The sequence below is a fragment of the Diabrotica virgifera genome, chromosome 3 (assembly GCF_917563875.1).
Source record: "Diabrotica virgifera virgifera chromosome 3, PGI_DIABVI_V3a".
Classification (NCBI taxonomy): domain Eukaryota; kingdom Metazoa; phylum Arthropoda; class Insecta; order Coleoptera; family Chrysomelidae; genus Diabrotica; species Diabrotica virgifera.
The window spans coordinates 206,223,613-206,246,768 of NC_065445.1; the positions used below are offsets into that span (position 1 = coordinate 206,223,613).

The 23,156-nt window shown below is 31.3% G+C and overlaps 1 protein-coding gene across 2 annotated transcripts in view; it reads left to right on the forward strand.

The window, feature by feature from the left end:
- LOC126881508 (cytochrome P450 4d2-like) overlaps nt 1-22,065 on the forward strand; it is a 142,095-nt gene extending 120,030 nt beyond the window's left edge. For both annotated transcript variants that reach the window (XM_050645801.1, XM_050645802.1), the window contains one exon: nt 21,818-22,065. In XM_050645801.1, coding sequence (XP_050501758.1) covers nt 21,818-21,978 — 161 coding nt within the window. In that variant the 3' untranslated portion in view covers nt 21,979-22,065. The remainder of the gene's footprint in view (nt 1-21,817) is intronic.
- The last annotated feature ends 1,091 nt before the right edge of the window (nt 22,066-23,156 follow it).

Here is a 23,156-nt window from a genome sequence, read left to right on the forward strand (position 1 = left end):
TTTAAAAAAAATTGAGCTTTTATATATATGTACAGTATGTCTGCGCAACTTGGAACCATATGGGAAACTTTTTTCTTATCAAGTTTACGAAAAAAAATATTCTTTATAAAATGCTCTGCATAGTCTATGTTATACGAGGTAAGTCAAAAAAATTGTATGTAAAGTACCTTTAGGTTTAACAACATCGAAATTTGTTATTATGAAAAGTTGTTAAGAATTAAAAAAACTATGTTTTGGGACGCATTAATTTTATTACATCATTCTAATTAAAAAAAAAATGCATTTTTTTTTAAATTACGGATACCCAACGTCATTTTATTACAAATATCTATAAGTATTTTATTATTAATTTTATGAAAAAAGTTATTTTTTACAAAAAGCTTTATATGGTCTAAAATCTAAGATGCAATCATAATATATACACTTTTATCAATTCTATACGAGGTATACAATAGTAAAGTACCTTTACAGTTCACAATATTTCAATTAGAAGAATGTAATTGCATATTCAAACATAGCTTTTAATTCCGAACAACTTTTTATAAAACATTTTTCGATATTGTATAATATAAGGATACTTTACTCTTGAGCGAAATTCATCTTTTTTGACATACCTCGTATAAAATTCACAAAATTTGAATCTGATGGTTGCATCTTATATTTTATACTATTAAGAGCATTTTATGAAGAATAACTTTTTTTCGTAAAATTGATAACAAACAAGTTTCCAATTGCATTTGATTATTTTTCCAATTCCAATTCATTTTATTATTTTTGCGGGTGGCTAGAGATGCATCAAGTCAAACTAGTTTGATTTTACTCAACAAACTTGACTTGACTTGAAAACCAAACTTATTTTGTAAAAAAGTTTGACTTGACTTGATTTCAATATCTTTAGGTTTGACTTGAAATCAAACTTCTTCAAACAGTTTGAAGTTTGAATACCATATTGTGTTCAGTTACGTTCGTTGTGAAGTGTGTGCTTTGTGCGATAAAATCTCAGTGGCGGATCTACGGAGAAAAAATAGGAGAAATTCCCCCCTCCCCCCCCCCCAACAAGACAAAAAAATAAATTTCAATAAACATTGAAATGTATTACCTGATAATATGATACTTAAACCACAAACAGACAAATAAAACCCTATACGCTCTAAGCTTCGCTGGTGTCGCTCCTAGCGGATTAGTAATGCAACTTTCACCGGTAATTTTTAAATTTATTATTTAATTGTTATAGCTTAATATTTACAACACAAAAATGTAATTAAATTGTAACGGATTTTTTTAAGATTTTACAAATCGCTTTGACGTTCTATTGATGAAATATTAATTTCTTACTTCAGATACTTTCACAATTATCGTGTAGATGGCGCTAAGATTAATAGATTAATTTATAATTACATATTACGAAACATATTCAGTATTTAAAACGTAAGTATATTTAAGGTAAAAATATATACCACAGCTTTGACCAACTAATATTTTTTATAATTAATGTTTTTATTTTTAATTTTAAATTAATCACTTTCGACGTTTATGTCAAATTTCCAGTAAACGTTTACAGACTTGTCACTACTGGCGCTCGCGAATTTTTAAATATCCCCTCTACGTACGAGCTAACAGCGTATAAACGCGCTAGTTTATAAGTTTGGATAATTTAGAAAACTTAATGCATATAGATAGGTCAATATATTTAAAATTTAAACCCAAACATAACATTTGTAGACTGTATCTGAAAAAAAAATTCAATTATAGACATAAAACCAATAACCCTATTATTATTACTCAATTATTTTTAAGTATTTTCTTGATTATATGAAATATAATCATCAGGGGTAGGCGGTATTATACCGCCTACCCCTTATTATTAACTTCGTTAATAATAATTGAATTATGCTCCTTCTCAAATATGCCCGGAACATTAATAACAAAAATAAAATATTTAAAAATTTCAAAAAATTTCGTTTTTTTTTTCTACTTTTTTTGCTTATAACTTAAAAGCTATTCATTTTAGAACAAAGTCGTATATAAATAAAACAAAGATAATTAAATTTTATATCAGATGCGATTGGTTAAAAATGTCTTAATTTATTACCCTTGCTTCAAAATAGCAATATATATAAAATAAGGGGGCAAAACAAGCCTGTCCTTATTCAATGATTTTCCATCACTTAGGTTACACTTGGAACCTTCCTAATTCGCTTAGAAAATTTTTGTAATGTGCTAAAGCCGTACACCAAATTTGGGTGCTACGGGCTCCTTTATTTAGATGGACTCACCCAAGTTTTTTTATGTATTTTGACGCGTATAACACGAATTTTTTGGGTCACAGTTGATCCGGATGTCGATAAGATTGTTATAAACAAAGAACTTGAGGAATCACATAACATCGATTTTCCGCAAAATAAAACATTTTTTTGTATTTCTTGGCTAATTCTAAGCAAAAAATGTTCTTACAAGTTTTTTCGTAGGATGCATAGTTTTCGAGATAAACGCGGTGGAACTTTCAAAAAATCGAGAAATTGCAATTTTTGAACGCGAATAACGTTTGATTAAAAAATAAAATAGCAATTCTGCTGACAGCATTTGAAAGTTTAAGTCAAATTACACCGGTTTTAATTATTTGCATTGCTAAAAATTAATTTTTTTATTATTAAACAAAGCTATTTGTTTATAAGCCAAAAAATTGTTAATAAATTTAAAACATTGCTGAGGCCCCTTAAATAATCCGATTTTAATTCTGTACAGATAGGTAGAGCACCTCTTTATATGTAAAAAATTAGCCAACTTCTAAATGGTCTACTTTTTGTTCAGAAAGATTTTAAAAAATTTGAACTTTTTTAAAAACATTTAGATTGCAAATTTATTATGCAAAATTTATTAGGTCGATTTTAATGAAATTTGGTACACGATTTAAGCATGTTACAAAGAATTTCCTAAGCGAATTACTAAGGTTCTAAGTGCCACCAAAGTGGTTAAAAAATATTGAATAAAAACAGACTTATTTTGCCCCCTTATTTTGTGTTTATTGCTATATTGCAGAAAAGGTAATAACTTAAAGACATTTTTTACCAGTCGTATATCATAACTACAAAATTCAATTATCTTTATTTTATTTCTTTACGACTTTGATCCAAAACGAATCGTTTTAAAGTTATAAGCAAAGAAAGCAGACAAAAATCGATGTTTTTCGAAATTTCTAAATATTTTAATTTTTTTTATTAATGTTCCGGGCATATTTGAGAAGGAGCATAAGTCAATTATTATTACTGAAGGTGTCACCTAACTTTATCAGCAAAAATCCGAATGCCACCTCTCACATCCAAAAATAGACGTTTTTTCGCAGATTCTTACTGGTCTATAATGATGTAAAAAGGAAAACAACCTTTAAGAGGTAGATTATTTAACTCTTGAATTTTAAAAAATACTTCTGTATTGTACGTTTTGGAGCGAACTGACAGCTTGACACCATATGCCACCAGCGTTTTCGACCTGGCCCTTAGATAAAAGAAATAGTACAAACACTCTCATAAATATATCTCAACTATCCATTGACAAATTCCAGTTTATCTTTTTTAATTGCATCCCTTAAACGAGAATTCTGACTCAAGTGCTTTATTGCTGTTCAAAAATCAAACGAATATCCGTTTCTGCTATGGCTTGCGGTCTACGACACATAATTATAGTGCCGGCAAAAAATCTTGAAATTCTACAAAGTGAATAAAACGCATAAATTATGAGAATTATTATTTTAACTGTTAATTAAATGTAATGTAATTAATACTCTGTCATATCAATTTACTATTTTAGTTTGGAATAAGCCACAAAATTGGATTATTCTGCACACTACAATATAATAGCACTGCAATAGATATGCGCAGGTAGAACGCATGCTATAGTAGCACCAGAATTTTTTAGTTACATTTAATTTTATAGCATATTTTAACTCAATATTTCAAACTTTCAATAGTAATTTTACCATCTTAGAGTAGGTCCACTGTGGATGTTGTAATTTTATCGACATCATGGTAATTTCTATATACTTATAGGAATGTGGTTATAAGTCTTTACACATTATGTACTCAGATGTAAATATATAATTTAGCTCTCCAGGCCTAGAATGCCCATAGTTTGGTTTACTTTTCTTTTCCATTCTCTCCTGTTTGCTGGATTATTTTTCCAATTTGTGATTTTAATTTCTTCTATGTCTCTTCTAACATCTTTCTTCCATCTGGTTTTCGGTCTACTTTTCTTCTTCTTTCCTCTTTTTCCTCCCGTTAGTATTATTTTGGGAAGTCTTGTGTTTGTCATCCTTTGGATATGTCCCAACCACCTCAGTCTTTGTGATTTGATGATCCCTGATCCCTTCTATATTCGGTTCTCCATAGATCTAGTTCTACATTTGGTATTTTTATCCACATTCCATTTCATAGCTTTCCTACAAATATTTTCCTGAGGACTTTTCTTTCCCACACTTTCAGCATGACTTGTTCGGATTTGTTCATTGTCCGTGTTTCACTGGCATATAGGTGTTATCACTGTCTATTTTCAATCTTAGCCTTTCTAGATATGTTTTTACTTCTTAAGTTGTTTAGAGCAAAGATACAAAGATTACCAGCCATATTTCTCGCTTGGTTTTCATCTTTCATATTTGGTCTCCTAGTGAATATCGCTCCTAGATATTGGTATAATTCTACTTCTTCGAATTTATATGATTTTCTTTCTGTGCTTATTGTCCTGTATTGTCCTTGTATGTATTCTCGTTCTATTCATTCTATATATTTAGTATTTTCTTCATTTATGTATATCCCCTTCTTTCTCGCTATAGTCTCTAGTCTTTTTATTATTTCTTTTAATTCTTGTTTATTTCTGGCTATCAGTACTATATCATCGGTAACTAGCATCTAACTCGACAAAAAAGTATATCTACTAAATTACTAAATAAAATATTTTTCAAACTCTCAAACTAGTTTGACAAACAGTTTGAATATTCAAACCTGTAACTATGGACCAGTTTGACTTGACTTGAATTATTTGTCAGAAGGTTTGACTTGAGTTTGACTTGAAATTATGTCAAACTCAAGTCAATTTCAAACATCCAAGTCAAACTTGTACAACTCTACGGGTGGCTATTCTCGGCCACCAGTTGCCCGTGCTCACAATTTGGTGGGCCCACTAGTTGCGCCACCAGTTACCTAGACTAATTAATAGAGCCCTAAGATCTAATGATCTTAAACTTTACTGTAATAAGATACAAGATTAAAAAAACCGCTAAACGGCGTAAAAATGAGTGGCGCATACAATATTCCAGCTACAAAAGATCTGATATGAATATTACGTGGCGCGAAAATGTATTTTCATTTTGATACAAAACAAAATTCTAGTTTTATTTTAAAAGATTTTTTTATATTATTTGCTAAATTTGAAGTAAAACGCGCCACAAAAAGTAACTTTGATACAGTTTGAATTTTGAAACTCTTTTCTGATACCAAAATAACATCAAAGAGTGTCAATATGTATCAGAAAGGATTGTCACAGCAAAAATTAGAATCGAGAAAGAAGACCTGAACGTCATCAGAGTATGCGGCCCAGAAAATAGTAAGCCCCAAACAACAAGGGAAATATTCTATGATCAAATACTGAATGGGTTGCATATGTGAGTCCATATTAAATGAAGTAAAAAAACACAGACTTACTCACATCATTTAATAATACTTCGACGACCGGTTTCGATCTCTACACTATTCAGATCATCTTCAGGTCGGCGTTACAAGTAGTTAAATGATTCCGTTTCAAGGGATGCTTTGTAAGTTCATCGATAACATGTTTAAACGTCCAACTTATGCTAATAGGATAGCTAGATAAGGGACTGGGCAAGCGGACATGCTTCGTAGGTCAAAACACAGTAAATTGGACTTAGTCCTGTCGCCAGTAGGGGTACAACGGCCTCCTTAATTCAGATGGACTTACCCAAGTTTTTTTTTATATATTTTGACCCGTAGAATACGAATTTTTTGGGTAACAGTTGATCCGAATGTCGATAAGATTGTTATAGACAAAGAACTTGAGGAATTACATAACAGCGATTTCTCGCGAAACAAAACATATTTTTGTATTTTTTGGGTCATTTTAAGCAAAAAGTGTTCCTACAAGTTTTTTCGTAGAGTACATAGTTTTCGAGATAACCGCGGTTGAACTTTCAAAAAATCGAAAAATTGCAATTTTTGAACCCGAATAACTTTTGATTAAAAAATAAAGTAGCAATTCTGCTTACCGCATTTGAAAGTTTAAGTCAAATTATATCGGTTTTGATTATTTGCATTGCTAAAAATTAATTTTTTTATTGTTAAACAAAGTTATAAACACATAGTGTTTCCCGTGCCTAATACATGCATTTTAACGCATGCTACGTAGAAATTGCCTCGCTTGCACTTGTAGCTACTCTACCTACTCGTTTGATTTTAAATGAGAAATCATTGACAACATCACTAACGCACTAGGTGTTTATAGCTTTGTTTAACAATAAAATAATAAATTTTTAGCAATGCAAATAATCAAAACCGATATAATTTGACTTAAACTTTCAAATGCGGTAAGCAGAATTGCTACTTTATTTTTTAATCAAAAGTTATTCGGGTTCAAAAATTGCAATTTTTCGATTTTTTTAAAGTTCAACCGCGGTTATCTCGAAAACTATGTATCCTACGAACAAACTTCTCAGAACATTTTTTGCCTAGAATGACCCAAAAAATACAAAAAGATGTTTTGTTTTGCAAGAAAACACTGTTATGTAATTCCTCAAGTTCTTTGTCTATAACAATCTTACCAACATCCGGATCAACTGTTACCCAAGAAATTCGTATTCTGCGGGTCAAAATATATAAAAAAAACTTGGGTAAGTCCATCTGAATTAAGGAGGCCGTTGTACCCCCCTGGCTACAGGACTAAATGGATCCTGAAGGCAGATGTGTGTTGTGAAACAGAGACAGATGTATTAGTTATGAAAAATGATCAATTGCAACAAGTATTAGATCAAGTTAGAGCAAAGTTGATAATACTGGGGTATTTTAACGCTCGAATAGGCAACCAAGTAATACCTGGAATTGAACAAAAACATAATGAGAATGTCAAAAACGAAAATGGAGAACTGATGATAAACTTCTGCACGAATAACGAACTTCGAATAAACAACCTTTTTTGTCCACAACAACACCTTTTTTGACCACAAAGACCAACACAAATATACATTCAATAATACCCGTGGACAAAGAGATGAATTGACAGGAGAGTGGAGAAGGCGCCGCAATGCTGAATTGGTGACTCTGTATGGTACTGAAAACATCGTCAGACATATAAAAACTAAGATTAGATGGGCAGGTCATGTGGTAAGATCAGAGGAAGACAGAGTGCTAAAGACAGTGTTCTTCGAGAGACCAGACGGTAGAAGATCAATCCCAGAAAAAGATGGAAGGATGATGTTGAAACCGATCTATCTAGGATTGGGGTACAACAATGGCAAATCGAAGCACAAGATCGCAGACGATGGAGGACCATAGTGGATGCGGCGAAGACTTACCCCGAGTTGTAAAGCCAGTCAATGACAGATGATGAAAGATGTTGTAACTAACAGATATATACATCCATCAAAAATAATTGACGTAAGATGCCTCAACTAAGCAGATGTAGGTAGTGACCACAGCCTAGTATTATATAAAATTAGAATCACCATGAAATGTTTCAAACCTCAGAGAGTGGCACCAACACAAACAAAAATCAAAGTTGAAGGACTAAGTACGGAATCCACGGAGTACTTATATAGAAAAAGAATACCAGAGAAGATTGCTGATAATGAAATACTAGAAAACGATAACATCGAGGAAAGCTGGGAAAAACTCAAAAGTAACATAATTAACGCAGCAACAGAATCACTTGGAGAGAGGAAAGTAACGAATACCAATATATCAAAAAAGAAAACTCCATGGTTTCAAGAGGAAGTGAAGATAAAATGTGAAGAAAGAAGAAAACCTTTTACAATACAGAACACAACAAACACAACAGGCATACAACCACTATAAAAGAATTAGAAACGAAACAAACACTCTAGTCAGAAAATAAAAAGAGAACACTGGGAGAATTTCTCAAAACAGATGGAACGCGACTTTTACGGAACACAAAAGAAAATATGGAGAATGATCAGAAGACAAAGAAAAGAGATGAACGAATTAATAAAAACGAAACACATTCAGAAGGAAACTTGGGAAGACTATTTTCGATCTCTGTTTGCTAAAGATAACGATAACGAACCACCAACACCTGAAGTGACAACAAACGAAGAAACAAATATTGAAGAAGCAGAGGTAACGGAAGCATTAAGGAAATTAAAAAATAGAAAATCACCAGGAGAGGACAGAATATCGAATGAACTCCTAAAGTATGGAGGACAAGACATGACCAAACAATTATTAAAACTAATCCAGAAAATAATAGAACAAAACAGAATACCACAAGAATGGAGATCAAGCATCCTAATACCTCTCTTCAAAAAGGGAGAAAAATCGGACCCGGAGAATTACAGAGGAATTAATTTATTAAACACAACACTAAAATTAACGACCAAAGTGATAACAAACAAACTGAATAAAATTATAATATTAGCAGAAGAAGAACAAGGTTTTAGGTCGGGAAGATCATGCACCGACGCCATATTTATAATGAGGCAGATTCAAGAAAAATCGTTAGAATACAACAAACCGGCACACTTATGTTTCGTGGACCTTAAGAAGGCATTTGATAGGGTCAAATTAAAGGACGTTATCCATTTATTGTACGCAAGAGAGGTACCTCTAGGAATAATTAAAACGATCGAAAATATCTACCAGAACAACACAATAAAAGTAAAAGTAGATGAAGAGCTAACTGACCCAATTGAAGCTGGCAATGGGATAAGACAGGGAGATTCCCCGAGTCCTCTGTTGTTCAACCTCATCATGGACGAAATAATAAAAAAAGCAAGAACAAAAAAAGGATGCAAATGGGAGAAAAACAACTTAAAATAATCTGCTATGCAGACGACGCAATACTAATCTCTCAAAGTGAAGATGATTTACAACGTATGCTGCACGAATTTAATATAACCGCTAGAACATTTAACATGTTAGTTTCCCCAAAAAAGACTAAATGCATGGTTATAACAGCAGATCTAATAAGGTGTAAATTAGAGCTGGAGTCAAATAATAGAACAAGTCATGGAGTTTAAATATCTAGGCATTACACTATGCAGCCACGGAAAGCTCGAAACAGAAGTGGAAGATCAGGTGAATAAAGCAAACAGAGCCGCAGGTTGCCTGAATGAAACAATATGGAGAAATAAAAACATCGGAAAAGAAGTGAAAAGCAGAATTTACAATACATTCATCAGACCAATAATGACATACGCGGCAGAAACACGACCTGATACAGAAAGGACAAAAAGAATGCTAGAAACAGCAGAGATGAAAACATTGCGAAAAATCGATGGTAAGACGATGTGGGATAGAGCTAGAAGTGCAGATATACGAAGGAGATACAAGGTGGACAACATTAATAACTGGATGAAAAGCAGAAGAGTAGAATGGAACGACCACATAAGCCGAACGACAACAAATAGAGTAGTAAGGACGGCGAGAAACGGTTCCCCAATAGGAAGATGATCAGTGGGAAGACCACGAAAAAGATGGAATGACAACTTACTGGAGGCGGCACATTGAAAAACAGACAGAGTAATGTCTATATAAAAAGAAGAAGAAAAAGAAGAAGAAGAAGATCTTTTGTAGCTGGAATATTGTATGCGCCACTCATTTTTACGGCGTTCAGCGGTTTTTATTATTCTTGTATCAGGAGTTTTTCAAAGTTATTTATAAATTAAATGTATAAAGTTGAATGCAATGTTTCTCGATTACACGTTAAACTTTAAAAATGGTCGACTTTGTCGCATTATCTCCCAAATGATCTAGTGTTCATCGAATGTACACTAGCTTTTTTTTCTATTCGAAATAGATTGAAAAAAATATTTGTTAAAAAAAATTTGCTATTAAAAACTGTTCGCTTGCTAAGATTGATAAAATATTTGAGTATGCCTTGATTGATTTGGAATATCAAAATAACATTATAACTGTTGGCTGTTTTTACAGATCATCAAAAGATACACAAACTTTCATAAATAAAATGGACGAAATGTTATCAGAAATATTAAACAAAAGTAATATAATTTTCATATGTGGTGTCTTCAATTTAAATTTTGATCCAAAGGCGCACAATATAGATGCATTAGGATTAAAAAATGCTTTTACCTCTTATGGTTTAAATCAGAGGTTCCCAAACTATTTTTTCTCGTAGACCACTTTAAAAAATATACTGGTTTCGGTGGACCCCCTGCTGCTACATTTTTACGATACTTCCAATGAAAAACATGGGGGGGGGGAGGTAAAAATAAGACATTTCAGGTCTTTTTCGTCTTCTTTTCTTTTCTCAAAATATCATTTTAAGCGATTTTACAGTGATTTGGAATCTTTTTAAACAAATTTGCATTTTTTATCGTAAATTATCAATTGAAAAAATAACGTTTTAATAGAAGGGAGTCCAAAATGTGATTATTAGGCATTATAACAAGTTTTTTGTGTTAAAACAAGTTGTTGATCAAACTTTAGCGTAGATAACTTTAAAATACTGTTTTTTTTTTCATTTTCCTCCATTCCCAAAATACATACTTCTATTTGGCTGAAAATTTGCCCACATATAGCCAAAACACAGGACTTTATTGGTTAAAAGAATTTGTATAGTTTTACAATGCGAGAAAAGTTACGTGCAATAAAGAGTCAAAATCATATAGTACAGTCAAGTTAGCATTTGATCTTACATGCCGAGCTACCCAAGCAAGATTCTATTTTTCTAATCTTAAGGGGGTCAATAGTAGTGAAAATTCAAAATCGCGAATAAAGGAGAACCGTTTTGGCTCCCTATCACCGCTATATTTAACTTTTCGACAACAAGTGTAAGGACTGAAGTTGTGGAAAATATGATTTCCTATAATTTATTCTAGTATAATTTTTTTGAGCTGTCGATATTTTCCGAGTTATGGGGGAAAGAGTGACAGTTACAGCATAATTATTGAATTATCTCGTTTATTATTAGTTTTATAATAAAAATGTACCTATACAAAAATGGAGAGAATTAAATTTTATACAATTTTGATCTCTTTCATGTTTTGCTAAAATCAATATTTCAGGTAGTACGTATGCGGTAAAGGCGCGAGCATAAGCCCTGATTGATTTGATAGCAGTGGTTTTTGTTCAATATCTCCGCAATTCTCAACTTTTCGACAAAAATGGTAGGAACTGAAATTGATCCAAATAAATTGTGTTTACAATAATTATTATAATTTTCTTTACCATTTTTTTCGTATGGTCGATATTTTCCGAATTAATTGTACTTACAGTAGACGCCTATATTTTTGACGTTCATATTATTCCACGTATTTTTTTGTATTGTTAAACGATACAAATTCTTTTATCCACTTAAAGTCCTGTGTTTTGTCTATCTGTGGGCAAATTTTCAGTCAAATCGAAAGACATGTGTTTTGGGAATGGAGGAAAATGTAAACACGGTATTTTAACGTTTTCTACACTAAAATTTGATCAAAAACTTGTTTTTAATCAAAATAACTTGTTATGATGCATTATAATAACATTTTTGTGTCACTACTATTAAAATATCATTTTTTCCATTGATATTTTACAATAAAAAAATGCAAATTTGTTTAAATAAATACCAAATCGCTATAAAATTTTCGTGGACCCCCACTTGCAACTTGTGAACCCCCATTTTTATTTCATTCCAACGTAGACCCCCGTTGAGTCCCTCGTGGACCCCTCGGGGTCCACCTGGACCACTTTGGGAATCACTGGTTTAAATCAATGTATTTTTGAATATACCTACTAGAATACATAATGACTCTAAAACAGTAAATGATAATATTTTCTGCAATGTAAATATTAATTTTTTATCTTGTTCTGTTGTTTATACCGATGTGAGTGATCATTTTTTACAGAAAGTTGAATACAACTTGAATGCTTCTTTTTCGGGAGGTAATATTGTTTATAAACGTGATTTTAATAGCACTCTTAATATTAATTATTTTAATCAATTGCTCTCTAGGGAATCTTGGGGCTTTCTAAACTCACATCTATCTTCGGATAACAAATTTTGCATATTTTATGAAAAAATTATGGAACTATTCGATAAACAATTTTTTGCAATTGGTGGACACTAGACGATTTTCTAAACAGTCTAAAAATAAGGGCTGGTTGACTTCTAATTTAATAAATGAGGGATATTTTATTAGAGACATTTTCAGATCTATAAAATATTCAGAAAGTCATGAGCTCAGAATACGGTATAACATTCTAAAAAAAAAAAAAAAATCATGAATACAAAGTTAAATTAGCCAAGCAAACTTATTTTAATAATAAAATGCTGAATGCGCAGAATAGTACGGCTGAGGCTTGGCGCATCATAAATCGAAGGTAAAAATCGAAACGCTTCTAAATACCCAAGTAAATTTAAAAAAAAATTGGGAGTTTCTGTGGATGACCCTCATGACATACAGAATCTTTCAGTCAACATTTTTCGAATTCAGTAAAAAATTTAATTAGTCAAACTTCACCTGACTATAATCCTAAGAATCTTTCTTCGCCTATACACTCCTTTTCCTTTATCCTGTTGGTGATGAAGAAATAAAAAGTATAATTAAAGATATCTCAAAAAAATCCTCGGCTGGACTGGATGAAATCCCGTATTCTATGTTAATGTATCTCATAACATATATAAACAATTAACATTTCTAGTAAACCTTTCATTTCATGAAGGGATTTTTCCTCAAGTTCTAAATACTGCTTTAGTTGTGCCTATACATAAAAAAGGTGACAAATCAAAATTTGATAACTATCGAGGACTATCACTTTTATCTGTGTTTTCAAAAATATACGAGAAGGCATTTGATACACGTCTCCTCTCGTATATTAACAAGCACAACATTATAGAAAAGTCTCAATTTGGTTTCTGTGAAGGTATAAATGTGCAAGATGCACTACTAGCGCTGTGCAATCATATTTTATCGAACTTTAAAAAGGGTAATAAAGTTATCTGTTTGTTTTTTGACTTATCACGAGCTTTTGAATCTGTAAGTCATCCAATACTGCTGGAAAAACTTTGTCATATTGTTGTTAGAAGAACTGCGTTAAAGTGGATCCACACATTTTTATCGAAAAGGTTTCAAAAAATTAAGGTCAATGTGAATGGGAGTATAATATTTTTTTCAGAAGAAAGTGTCCTCTCCGGAGTTCCACAGGGAAGTATCACTGGCCCTCTTTTATTTTTGATTTTTGTCAATGATTTAAATCAACTGATAAACGATAGCTCAACATGTTTGTTTCGGAATCCATTAGATAATTTTTCTGATGCAATAAGCGTTCGAGTAGAAAACGTGGAACAGCAATCAGGCTGTTATGTCACTCAATTTGCTGACGATACCATAGTTGCACTAAATTCCAATAATATTTTTCATGTAGTACAAAAAGCAAACTGTCTTGTAAAAAGTATGACTCATTACTGTTTAAAGGATCCTTAAAATCTTAAATAGATCAAAGACCAATATGGTAACCTTTTCACCTTCTACTATGCAGATGAGTACATTAGTAAACTTGACAATGGGTCAGTGGTAAATAGCCACTTCACTAAGTTGTTAGGTGTTTACCTGGATTCTAATTTGTCTTGGAGCTCTCACGTTGATTATTTAGTGAGAAGATTGTCTGTGCACTGTTATGTTATATGGCAACTTAGGAATTTTGTCTCCCTAGATATCTTAAAACTTTACTATTTTGCTCATGTACAATCAATTTTGCAATATTGCTTAGTTTGTTGGGAAAATTGCTCGCGAATTAATGAGGTGCTTGTTCTTAAAAAAAAATATTCGTACCATGAAGTTTAGAAGGCGCTTGGATTTCTGTAGACCAGTTTTTAAACAATTAAATATATTACTGTAATTTCGCTGTATATTTTCAGTTTTGTTGTTTATGTAAAGTCACATAGATGCAATTTTATTTGCAGAAATGATGTTTCCTTAATAAGTGGCTACAATTTTCGTTACGGAAATGATTTGGTGACCCCTGCTCGCCACTTGACCGTTGTGGGCAAGGGTCCTTACCCCCAACATGCGTTCGTTTGTATAATAAATTACCTAATTATGTTAAAGAGTCAAATATTTATGTATTTAAGAGAACAGTTAAGGACTTACTTCTGGTAAACACTTTCTATTCGTTAGAGGAATACTCGCAGGCATCTTTTTAACAATTTGTATGCTTTTGTGTATATTTTATATGTTTTTATGTTAACTGTTTTTATGTAGGTACTTATAGTTTTTACTGATCATATATTGTATTTGACGCATTTCAATACTTGTAAAAGTCAGACGAAATAAAGAAAATTGATTAATTGTTGAACTACTTAAACCATTTAGGGAATAATCGTTAATTTGATTATACTTTTGTAGCTTAATAACTTCTAAACGGCTTAACCGATTTTGTTAACTAAACAAGAGTTTGAAACGTATTGACAAGTAGCATCTTATGCATCTAAGGTCAAGTATGATAACTGAAGCTATTAGAGGAATTATTGAGCTTGAAAAACCGTTTTTCCCATAAGAAATAGATTTGATCATAATTCTGAAGCCTATAACTTAAAAATTCGAATTTTGCCGGATATAAGGTATACACCGTTAGATTCGTCTAGGGTTCTTCTGCAAACGCTCAGTTACTGGCGTAATTCGTAGGTTGAAATTTTGAGTAATTGTCGAAAAACCAAAATTTTCAAAGTTTGGTTTTTCAGTTTTTAGCTATACTGAGCCGTTTGTATGTCTGATCCTAAGGGTTTAAACACCATTTGAAAGCTTAACTTAACGCTATTAATTTGGTATATTTACTATTCTCCTGTCTCTTCTTGAACCGAAGATATATACCGCCAAAAATATGCCGTTTTTTACCTACCAAGTCCTATAGCTGGCTTATGGGTAGTCAAAACTCACAAACTACACCGGTTCTGAATCAGCCCTCACCCCCTCTTCAAACGCAGGAAAAAAAATTCAGATCGATTTAACTTTTCCACACACATACATACATACATACATATCCACAAACATTTTTCCTTTTTTAAATAAAAATTGACTCATATTTCTGAGCTCGGTAACTTTTGAACGGTATAACCGATTTTCAAAATTAGACATGCGTTTGAAAGGTAATGATCGCTTCTATCAGAAGCCGCAAAGATTGGAGTTAAATTTTCGATGTTTTTGGGAGTTTTGGAGATGAGAACGAAAAACAGACTCTAAATAGAAAGGGCCGTAAAATCCACACCCTTGGACCAAAGATGGTTGACATATGAATGGGTGAGTCTTTTCCTGAACTTTAAGATGGGAGTTGGTCCAATTTTCAATTCAGTCAGATTTAGAAAATCGAAAATTTCGTGTATATATAGTATCGCGTGTAGGGGGTGTAGGTGTGCGCCACTGGCGGGAACAGCAGTTCTCTAGTAATGTTTTTTAAAAAATTTCAGTTCGAAAATTGTAAAATTTATTTAATTTCAAAATTTAGATATTCCGTTTAACTCTACCCTCCCCTACTTTATCACAAATAAAACGCACGTCAGAAGCCATTTTTAATACTACACGTAAGCAAAACTTATAGAAATCGTTAAAAACCACAAAATGAATGGGAGTGCGCAGAAGCGCAGGTAGGTAAGAGCAATTCTAATCCACCACTCCTCTTCCTTCTCCCTCCCCCATCGAACACGACATTTTTCGTTTTTATTTTTTTAGATGAGATGCAGTGAATATAAAAATTTCACACGCATTCAAAGCTGAGACTTTAAAAAAACATGTATATTTTTTAAATACACGTAGATTAATTTCACAACGTAGATTAAGTGCACATAACCTCAAAAAAAATTATTTTTCTGGAAAAAAGGTTCGTCATCTTCAAAAATCAGATAATTGATTTTCAAGTCCTTTAGGAATAATCCCTATTTTGAGTCATTTAGAACATTCAAGAATTGCACAAACACGTTCACACCCCCAAAAACATAAAAAACAGCTATACACTATTAGGATTTTTGCAGATGGCCAAAGCTTACGGAAAAACTGAATAAAATTAGAAATATAGTGTTTGATAAAATACACAAAACAAGAAATTAAACCTGCTGCCATCTCCAAAAAAAGTTAAACGCTTTTTTTATAATATAGGGTGATTGATTAGTAGGGTAAAGCTCAATAGCTCCGCTATAGTAATAGATAGCAATAAAAGTTAATAACAAAAATTTTAGCCACCTTTGAGCTTCACATTACAAAATTAGTTCGAATGTTACGAGGTGTTCGATAACGCAGTGGCAGACCAAATTTTTGTTTTATTTATAAATGGAACACCCTATATCTTATTTTAAATTCGAAATCCTCTTAACTTCTCCATCACAAAAATATAAAAGTTTGTTATGTTATACAGGGTATTTACAAAGTTATAACCAATTTTATGTGAAAATCGTAACAAGTTCAACTGCCTGTATAAATAAAAATAAGCAAAACAACAATGGTTTATTAATGCCATATTTTTAACGTATTGTCTAAATTTTCAGGAATGGTCGATATTGCTAATTTTCTTTATATCAAATACAGGGTGAGTCAAAACGCAAGTAGGTACTTTATTTTCTCAGTAATTTTAAATGGAACACCCTGTATTTTATATCACTATTGAAAAGTACCATTACCGTACTTTAATTTTTAGATAACATTTCCTATGTCTAAATTTATTAGTTTTCGATGATATTTTCATTTTTCAATGGACCAGTAGCGTGGCCACCCAAATCACCAGAATTTAATAAACTGGACTGATTTTTTTGGGGTTACGTCAATAATGAAGTTTATAAAATACCTCCAACAACAAGGGATGAGATGAAAAATAGAATACAAAGTGTATTTCGATGTTGTAATTTACAAATGCTCCGTAGAGTAAGTAGCTCATTCAATGATCATTTTTAGGCGTACATAAATATGTTAGGAGATAATTTTGAACACCTTAATGTAATTACATATTAAAAATATTTTATTAAAAGTAGCTTCTTATTTTTTCAAACATGTTTTTTGCAAAATGTATTACTGATAAATTATGTTTCGTTCTTTATTTGTTACATTGTTACATTTACATACAAAAGTATTGTTTAATTGTCTTCACAAAATATTGTATTTTGTGTTTGTGTGTTTTTTTGTAAAATTTATTACTAATTTTCTTTGTTTATTTGTTGCATTTACATAAAAAGATAGTTTTTAATTGTTTCAAAAATGTTGCATATAGTGGTTGTGTTTTTGTTTGTAAAATGTATGACTAATAAATTATTTTTATTTCTTTATTTGCTACAGTGTTACATTGATTACCGGATTGATAATCGGTAATCTTCAATTGTCAATTCAGTCATGGCTTACTTAAAATTTAGATAAATTTAAACACCTAAAATAATTTGCTCTGAAAAATGAGAATATCTCGAAAACTAATAAATTTGGGCATAGGGAATGTTATATAAAAATTAAAGTACGTTAATGTTACTTTTCAATAATGATATAAAATAGAGGGTGTTCTATTTAACATTACTGAGAAAATAATGTACTTGCGTTTTGACTCACCCTGTATTTGATATAAAGCAAATTAGCAATATCAATAATTCTTAAAAATTTTGACAATAAATAAAAAAATATGGCATTAATAAACCATTGCTGTTGTGCTTATTTTTATTTATACAGGGAGTTGAACTTGTTACGATTTTCATACAAAATTGGTTATAATACCCTGTATAACATTATAAACCTTTATATTTTTGTGATGGAGAAGTTAACAGGATTTCGAATATAGAATAAAATATAGGGTGATCTATTTAATAAACATAAGTTAGGTCTGCCACTGTGTTATCGAACACCCTGTAACATTCTATCTAATTTTGTAATGTGAAGCTCAAAGGTGCCTAAAATTTTTGTTATTAACTTTTATTGCTATCTATTACTATAGCGGAGCTACTAATCAATCACCCTGTAAATAAATAAATATATAAAAAATTGAGGTTATGTACACTCAACCTAGGAGTCTGTACAAAATAGACATACTTCGTAAAGGCCTCACTTAGGGGGAGGGGGAAGGGTACTGGAGGGTTACAATTGCTCTGAGTCTTATTTTTATTCACATAGAACTTAAATCAATGAAAAAAACTAAATTATGGAAGTGAGGGAGAGTACCTTTGAATTTATTCGTCCCATCCATAGGTGAAAAGTTTAATGCGCCACTGTCGGCGCATGTACCACTGAAAAGTGACGGCATAGGGCTCATACGTTTGCTTTGATGTTCTACTATTTAAGTTATAGGGTCTTATTGTGCCTAGAATGATTATATGGCAAATTTTAGCTATCCCGGCTCTTAGTCTAAATGTTTTTTTTTGGTATAATTCGTATTAGGTTTTGTTTTTCATTTTACTTTGGTGATGTGTATCAAAATATAATAAATATCTGACTTTCAATGTAGTCCGTAAAAATGTTACATTTTTTAAGCCATACCTTGCATTTGTTAGAGGAGTCAATTTTATTTCTTTAATGTGTAGGGGGGATCAGTTAAAGATTAAGTTCAAGTTTTTGGGGTCACCACCCCTGTCCCCCGGCCGCCATCTTGCAAATAGAGTGCAAAGGGGTTTCGCGTTATATCTCGTAAACTACCAACCATACGGAAAATCTAATTAAACATCAAATGTATCAAATTAAATTGTGTACAATTTTGTTTTTATTACTTTTAATCGTCAAGTGATTAACAAAAAAGATATAAACAAAAATATGTAAAAATTCTTTAACAAGTTTCCTTTTGGAGTTTATATAACTATTTTTCAGTTTATTTTAAAATAAAATAACATTAGGTACAGCAATTTTGTAGAAGGTTTTTCAGCGAACAATTTCTACTATAAAGTTTTTTAATTCTATTTATTTATGTATATAGGTTTTACAGCGCTCCAAACTTGACCAGATTCTCGAATGCTCATAGGGATACAATAAAAACAAAAGTTAGGCTTACTTTTCTATCTATATATATTTTTTATTCATACAATTTACTATGATTTTAACATTCCTGTGCTATTATTAATCTGATTTTGATCTTTCTCCCCACTATAAAACTTACAACCCTAAGCCTTTTATAGAAAATGTCCAAGAAGTTGTTTGAGGACCAATACGCCGGTTTAGAAGAAGAATGACGCAACCGCAAAATGCAAAATTCTTAAGAAGAGCAAAAAAACGATTTTTGATGTCAAAATCTAAAGTATGATAAAAATTAGCCATTCACCACACCGTGGGCAGGATCTCGAGGTATAAGCGTTTTTTGGGGTGTGCCACTTGTATCTGAAGTAACATAACTTTTGTCCTATTGTATAAATTGACTTAAAATTTTCCAAAAAACTTCTTCATACATTATACCGGGTGTCCACTTATACTTTCTTCCATTTTAACTGACTATAACTTCTAAACGGCTCAAGATAGAAATATGCGGTTTTCGCTGAAATGTTTCATTTTAGTAAAAGTTTTGTCTGAATGGATTGAATGTTTTATATCGCTTTCCAATACAAAAAAAATGGCGGAATTTTGAAAAAAACGGTGTTGATTTTTTTAATGGAACACCCAGTATATTTTTTTGTAAACTGAAATAAAGGTAATTCACCTATCTAGCGATATAATGTTTTTCAAAATCGGTTGTCAAATCAGAGTAATTAATTTTTAAAATGAGGGGTGCAACATAGATATCACATACCTAAATAACATAACTGAGCAAAATGATATTATGTTATGTGATTTCCACATTGCATCTCTCAGTTTAAAAATTAATTGCTGAGTCATTTGGCAACCGATTTTAAAAATTTTTATATCGCTGGATAGGTAAATGACCTTTTTTTCAAGATGCAAAAAAATATACTGGGTGTTTTAATAAAAAAAGTCAACAACGTTTCTTTTTAAAAATCCGCCATGTTTTATTTAAAAGCGATATAAAAATGTTCACTTACCTAAAAACTTGAAAAAACGGTCATTTATCTATCCAGCAATATAAAAAATTTTAAAATCGGTTGTCAAATGACCGAGCAATTAATTTTTAAATTGAGAGATGCAATGTGGAAATCATATAATTTGGTTAGTTATGTTATTTAGGTAACCTCGTCCAATTTACTTACCGTTGCACGTCATCCGCGCCATAGCCTGTGACACGATACCAACACGAAATATCTAGGCGGTAGGTGTGTTCCCCTTTAGAATCATTTTGATTCTAAAAAAGAACACATTCACCGCCTAAATATTTCGAGTTGGTATCGTGTCACAGGCTATGGCGCGGATGACGTGCAACGGTAAGTAAATTGGACGAGGTATATGTGATATCCATGTTGCACCTCATATTTTAAAAATTAATTACTCAGTGATTTGACAACCGATTTTGAAAAACTTTATATCGCTAGTTAGGTGAATGACCTTTTTTTCAATTTAAAGAAGAATATACTTGATGTTCCATTAAAAAAAAGTCAACAACGTTTTTTTCAAAAATCCGCCATATTTTATTTCGTATTTGAAAGCGATATAAAAAATTCAATCCATTCAGACAAAACTTTTACTAAAATAAAACATTTCAGTGAAAACCGCATATTTTTATCTTGAGCCGTTTAGAAGTTATAGGCAGTTAAAATGGGGGAAAATATAAGTGAACACCCGGTATTAACCGGGTTGGTTAAAATTATAAACTTAAAAGTTTGTCGCTCAACTTTTTTAAGTAAACATGAAACTAACGAAATATGATGACAAAATGTTTAAAAATCAACAATTCCTTTTTTAATGTGTTTAAATATTTTAGACAAATTTCATTGTTATTTACATACTTCAAGAATGACACAGTAAAATTTTCAAAAATTTTAGTAAAATTTTCAGCGAGGTAAATTTGAAAAATCATCAAAATTGATTTTTGGCATTCTTGTATAAAATTTGATTTTTGAACATGTTCCACGAACTCTAGATAAAAATAAACTTCATATTCGGATTCAGCGAACTCGAAAACATAAAAATAGATCAAAATTGGTCATTCACCTTAAATTTGATTTTCGTGGTCGCCATAACGGTTGATGCCGCTTGCCTAATATATAGATAAAAAAGTATTGTTTTTATTGTATTCCTATGAGAATTCGAGAATATGGTCAAGTTTGGAGCGCTGTAAAACCTAGATAATAAATAAAATTAAACAACTTTATAGTGAACATTGTTCATTGGAAAAATTTTCTACAAAATCGCTAAACTGTTATTTTATTGTGAAATGAACGAAAAAAAAGTTATAACCTCCAAAAGGAAACTTCTTACAAAATTGTCTCTTATTTTTGTTTATAACTTTTTTGTTGTTCACTTGACTATAAAAAGTAATAGATATAAAATTGTAGAAAATTTAATTTGCTACATTTTAAGTTTCATGAAGTTTTCTGTAGGATTGCTAGTTTAGGGGATACAGCACGAAAGCCCTTTGCACCCCTTTTCCAATATGGCGGCCGGGGATAAGGGTGACGACCCCAAAAACTTGAACTTAAGCTTCTACTGAACCCCCCTACACAATAAAGAAATAAAATTGACTCCTCTAACAAATGCAAGGTACAGCTTAAAAGATGTATCATTTTAATGGAGTAATGATTAATTTTTCAGGTCAAAGGTTTGCTATGCTGGAAATGAAGAGTACGTTATCAAAAGTAATAAGAAACTTTGAGCTATATCCTTCAGCCAGTCAAAAGAAATTGCAGTTATCTCCAGAAACGATCCTTGTGTCAAAGAATGGAGTGTGTATATCTTTGAAAAATAGATTGTAGTAGGATTAACTAAAATGTAATATTTAATTTTTTGTTTGAATATTTATATATTATTTAAATTAATATATCTAAATATACCTTGTATAACTACTGTCTTTCAAAAATGCAAGCAAAATTAATCGAAAGCCAACTCTAGTCATATCAGTTGAAACATGTATGTAGGAGTAGAGTTTTAAATATTATGGAAATCTGCAAACCAAAACTCAATGTGTATCAGTTGTACGGCCTAACGTTTTCGTGAATTTTTATTCACTTCTTCAGCGCTGAAATAAGGAAAATGTCAATAAGCCACATATATTCCATGTAAAATGTTAGTTTTCTTTACCAATACGTAGAATTGTAGAATCACGTTGTTCCGTATTAAAAAAGACGATATGCAAGAAAACATATCTCCTTTTTTTTGAAAGTAAAAAAGGAAAACACAACACCTTATTTAGGAAGATTATGACTAGGTCACAATCAATTAAGTATTTATTCAAGGAACCAATTACACTAGTAAATAACTACATTTTTAGTCTGGGCTGATTATCGGAGAATAGGCCATTTTGGGGAGAAGTTATTTACCAGCAATTTTATTGCTGAAATCGAAGCTTATGATTATATATATTAATAATATAGGTACGCAAAGTCCGCAGATAGAGTGCTACTTTTTTTATAAACAAAATGGCGCCCGAAAATCGTGTTTTCTTCAATTATTGCTCTACAACTCCGAAGATTTTAACTTTACAACAAAAACACTCAAATAAAAATTCACCGCAATTAAATTCTGCATAGAGATATGTTTTTCCCGATCTGCTTCGATGAAAATTTTCCTCGGAAAACGCGGGTTTTCCCAACAAAATCTTTAATTTTCAAATAAAGTTTTAGATAAGTAATTACCTACCAATAATTAAATAATTTGGTAACTCAAAAGCCTTCTTGGTTTAGGTTATAGTTCCAGAAGTTAGTGAAAATTGAACGAATATTTTAGCAGCAATTCAATTGTAAATTAATAATTTACGGTTGCAATAATAACCAAAATAATTATGATACACTGATCAAACTTTGAAATCTTAAAAATATGAGATGCCTATTTAACATTTTGTCGACAAAATATATTTTTTATTATTATTTTGCATAATCTTTAAATGTTAAAAAAAATAGTTATAAACAAATTAACGTTTCTCAGAAAGTTTTTA